At 32.2% G+C, this 4,472-nt stretch overlaps 1 protein-coding gene across 1 annotated transcript; it reads left to right on the forward strand.

Annotated features, from left to right (window-relative positions):
- On the forward strand, positions 1 to 4,343 carry LOC149793273 (uncharacterized). Its single transcript, XM_089966337.1, has 2 exons — positions 1 to 563; positions 1,945 to 4,343. Exons 1-2 carry the CDS (start codon positions 215 to 217, stop codon positions 2,112 to 2,114), a joined length of 519 nt encoding a protein of 172 aa, XP_089822463.1. The 5' UTR covers positions 1 to 214; the 3' UTR covers positions 2,115 to 4,343.
- Positions 4,344 to 4,472: the final 129 nt, after the last annotated feature.

The following is a 4,472-nucleotide window of genomic DNA, read 5'->3' on the forward strand; positions in this document are numbered from 1 at the left end:
TGCATGCATATTGCAGTCAGATTCCAAATGTTTGTTGTCAGAATCTGATCCTGGAAATGACAAGGTGCATGAATATGGTGAACTCAAAACTGTCTGTCTGACGGACTGTACCTCGAAAGATTCATGTCTGTGTTCGAAAGCCTTAGGTAATAACGTCACCGAAAGTACAGTTGACTCTTCCACTGAATACGATTACGTGATCCAGCATACCTTCATGACTTTACGACCACCTGCACCGGATCCAGTTGTAACGATGAAAAACAAGAAGCAAACCAAAACTGAGAAGTTCTTATATTCTTTAAAAAATGTTAACATAAAACCGTTATCAAGAGTCCTTCCATCGACTTTATATGCAAAACTGGAAAAAAAGAAATCTAAGGATACTCAGAATACAGGCCCCATTGTGGAGCTAAGAAGCCTTGATATGGCCAACTTATTATCTCCGCCGTGCTCCATCGAGATAGAGAACTCATTGACAAGGAAAATTATCGATTCTCCTAACCTGTCCAAATACGAGGAACGTCAAAAGAACATTAATGCAAGGTGCATCAGCTCGCATTCAGGTATGTTCAGGCCAGAATCATCTAAGCTTCATGTTAGGTATTTAAGGATATTATACTATTTGTTTTTGTATCTCGTTTCAAACTCTTAAATGTAAGGTTTCAATCAAAACAACTTAAAAAATAGTAGCTCAAACGTTATACAAAATACAACAGGAACTGCAGAGAGAATTCAAATATTCTTATCATAAATTAACCTCAAGAGAAGAAAAACTGTTTTTTGTACTTAAATTCTTTAATCTTGTTCTTTTAGTGGAAACTGATAAATAAAGTATGTACTTGCCTCTACGTACAAGCAGATACTTTTACACGTATACATTCAAATGATAATTAATATGTTTGCAGAAATACGTTTGTACATAAATTATATGAAACTCACGTTAGCTACGTCTGCAGCGAGTCGCAAAATCCCATCTGGTTAAACGTCATACTTTCATCTGAATTGAACTAATGACACATACGATTTTTGCAGTGATGCACTTTAAATCTGAGCTAAAGATCCGCATCTGCAGCAATAGTGGAGACCATCACTAAAATATAAGAACAGTTAAACGTATTAATGGTAATTTTTGTTAAAAAAATAGAAGGAATTTTGTGCATCTGACGTTGAATATTCTCTCATTAGGTGCTTTACATGTTGTTCCAATGATACCTCTGCCATCATCCTGACTGTCAGCATAAATATAAAAACATTTTAATGCACTTTTTCAGTCAAAAATGAAATCGTCTATCTTGTTTCTGTACAGGCTGGTTACATTGCATTATATTATCACAGTTAGCATAGACAAAAGCTCAGGACTCTGACTATTCGACTGATAACAATAATAAAACAACGCCAGGCTAAATAATGTTTATGTTCATATTCTAAAACTGGGTACTTTACATGTTGTTCTACATTTAATACAGCTATCATATGTGGCTGTCGACATAAATAGAACAACATGTTAATGCCCGTTTTCATTAAATAAATAAACCTCGTCAACCTTGTTTCTCTGTACAATGGTTGCATTGCATCATATTAACCCAGATAGCTTAGCAGAGCTCATAACTCTTGCTATTCAACTGATAACAACAATAAAAACAATGTCAGATTACATTATGTTTATCTATTTGGCTACATAAGGTATTAACTTTGCTTTTGTAGTTAATCATATCCAGGGAAAAGGATTGTTTAAGCAAAACAACTGATACTTAAATCATTCATTCATTTACTCATTCCTTCATTCATTCATTCATTCATTCATTCATTCATTCATTCATTCATTCATTCATTCATTCATTCTTTCGTTCATTCATTCATTCATTCATATAAACGTTAACAAACATTGCAGTTTTTAGCATTTAGCTTTTACTCTTTATTCCAAATAATTGTTTACTTCAACAGATTCTAAAACCAGAACTTTGTACCGTTGCTGGAGTTTTGATTGTCCTCTAAATGAGTGTAACGAAGCATCTGGAATGACAACAGGACATCAGAGAAGCCGATCACATGATCCTTTATCCTGGAATCTGCCGAACAACCTCAACGTCCCAAAGTTAAGGAAGAGTTCATGAAGAGGGTGAACGACTGTCATAATTGCCTTTAGCTACTAAAAATTTCAATTGAAATGGAAAAGACACAAATAGACAATGACAATTAAAGAGGGAAGGACGAGACGAAGTGATTAATTGAGCTGATAACTATTTCAGACCTTTTAAAACAAACTGATGTATACTGTTTGATCGCGGTACTCATTCCTGTTTTTTTTGTGGATTGAGCTAGATAACAAACAGAACAATCAATCACAAGGAAGAGAGAAAGAAAGAAATAAGGAGACCGAATATAAATAAAACTATAAATGAATCCCCAAAGTAAACTGCTGTATATCTTTGTATAATTTACTGTGTGGGGAAAAAAAATCTAGGTCCAACTTCAAAACTTCATTTGTCCGTGAAACTTCAATCAACTATATTTCAAATTGGTGCACATTTCAAATATATTCCAAAATAACTTTAATTTCCGACTAAATATCATGTTATAATTATTTAGCCCTGATTAAATGTAGAGCAGATTTCGTAATGATTGTACAATTATTAATCGTGGTGGAGATAATATTCTTCACAACATATTCAGAAGTTAAGTATTATTTAGAATAATGTGGACTTCATTTTTCAATATAATATCTCTATAAGACCCGCCAAGTGTAGAAATTTCCCTTAAATTATGAATTGATCTTATGTTGCTATTGGTACAAATGAATCAGGAAATAAATGAAAATGTTGGCCGATTTTTCAAACAGCTTACAATGCATACTTCATATTTCAATAAGTGAAGTTTCATCTGAATCCTATATATCGATATATGTATATATGTTATGTATGTATGTATGTTATGTGTGTAGATTGCACCCCAAATATATATTATTCACACCACGAATTTACTTTTCGCCGCTAATTTAAATCGTATTTACAGACCATAAGTACTGCCTTTCATCTCGGAGAACGAACCATTGAAACTGAATTTTTGATGCAAATAAAATTATATTCTCCACGAATGTTGATATTTTATTCGACAATGTACACTTTTCTAAGCGACCAAATTATATAATAATTGTTCTTTTATGTGTACTCTTCATTACGTTATTCCGCTGCTTTGCAAGCCACTGAGGAATTTATTCCAAATTAGTTAGAATCGTATAATATATTTATTTTCTCTTGATGAGCAATATGATTTCTTCTATAAGAAAGCTTTTTTATTCCTCGTAGATAAATATTTTTGTATTGAAAATAGTTTTTTTTTTTATCTAGAATAACTTTTCTGTTGCAAATGAAACTAAATTCTCCGAGAAAAATATTATGAATTTTTTTCGCGATTCAAATTATGCATTGTTCACATTTAAATTAAACAAGGATATTAAACATCCATCCATCCATCATTCATCCATCAATCAATACATATATAAAAACTCAGAGCTGGATTACCGATTAAGCAAAATAAGTTCGTGCTTAGGTTTCAAGCCAACGAGGTGCACTATACGAAATTCAAATTAACTGTTGATGATATGACTGAATAAATTATATATGACTCTGTCTATCTATATATAGTAGTACTTGAAAGTTTTGCAGCCGTTAATAGTGTTTTTTCTTTAGTTTTATATTTTGTAGACCGTGGGGGGTGGGGGACACCATAATATCAGTGTTTGGGGCCACGGAAGGCCTTAATATGGAACTGTTTATATTCATCAATGATATATGTAGACACAAACATAATGTTTAATTCGTTGTCTCTCTGTGTATTCTCTCTGTGTGAAGAAAATGGAAAAGTTTGTGTATTCAAGACACAGTTGTAACACACGGTCATGCCTTGTGTTATAAGTTAATGTCAGAATTAATTTGGAAATGTGGGAAGCTAAAGTTCAATCCTACATCATGCAATATATTTCTCCAATTTCTACATTTCTCTCTTTCGTATGTATCGGAATCAGATTTTAGTTTAAAGTTTTTTCAATATATTATGTAACAACAGGGATTATTGTCTGTTTTTTTCCTGAAACCACACAAAAATAAACAAATATTCAATGATTTCGATGGTCATTGAGTCTTTTATCAAGATGTCTCATTTCTCCCTCAATCCACAATTTAACACAAAATTAGCTGATACTTTGTTGCTGCACCTAAGTAAGTACATGCTCAAAAGAGAAAACCAAGCTATTAAATAAAGATTAAACGTTTCTATCCAATAAATGTAATGATTTATGAATGAGTAGGCAGGACACATAACTTAATAAAAATTATTGAAACTCACGTAACTGCCATTCTTGTTATCAAGATCAATCTATCTATCTATCTATCAGTCTATCTATCTATCTGTCTATCTATCTATCTATCTATCTATCTATCTATCTATCTATCTATCCAACTATATATATATAT

This window comes from Sinohyriopsis cumingii, chromosome 8, assembly GCF_028554795.1.
Source record: "Sinohyriopsis cumingii isolate HCF-2022 chromosome 8, ASM2855479v2, whole genome shotgun sequence".
Classification (NCBI taxonomy): domain Eukaryota; kingdom Metazoa; phylum Mollusca; class Bivalvia; order Unionida; family Unionidae; genus Sinohyriopsis; species Sinohyriopsis cumingii.

What these genes read in the sequence shown, in the direction of transcription:
- LOC149793273 (XM_089966337.1), top strand. Translation starts at nt 215, where the DNA reads ATGACTTTACGACCACCTGCACCGGATCCAGTTGTAACGATGAAAAAC. An exon ending in GTGCATCAGCTCGCATTCAG is followed by an intron (nt 564 to 1,944) that starts GTATGTTCAGGC and finishes TTACTTCAACAG; the next exon opens with ATTCTAAAACCAGAACTTTG.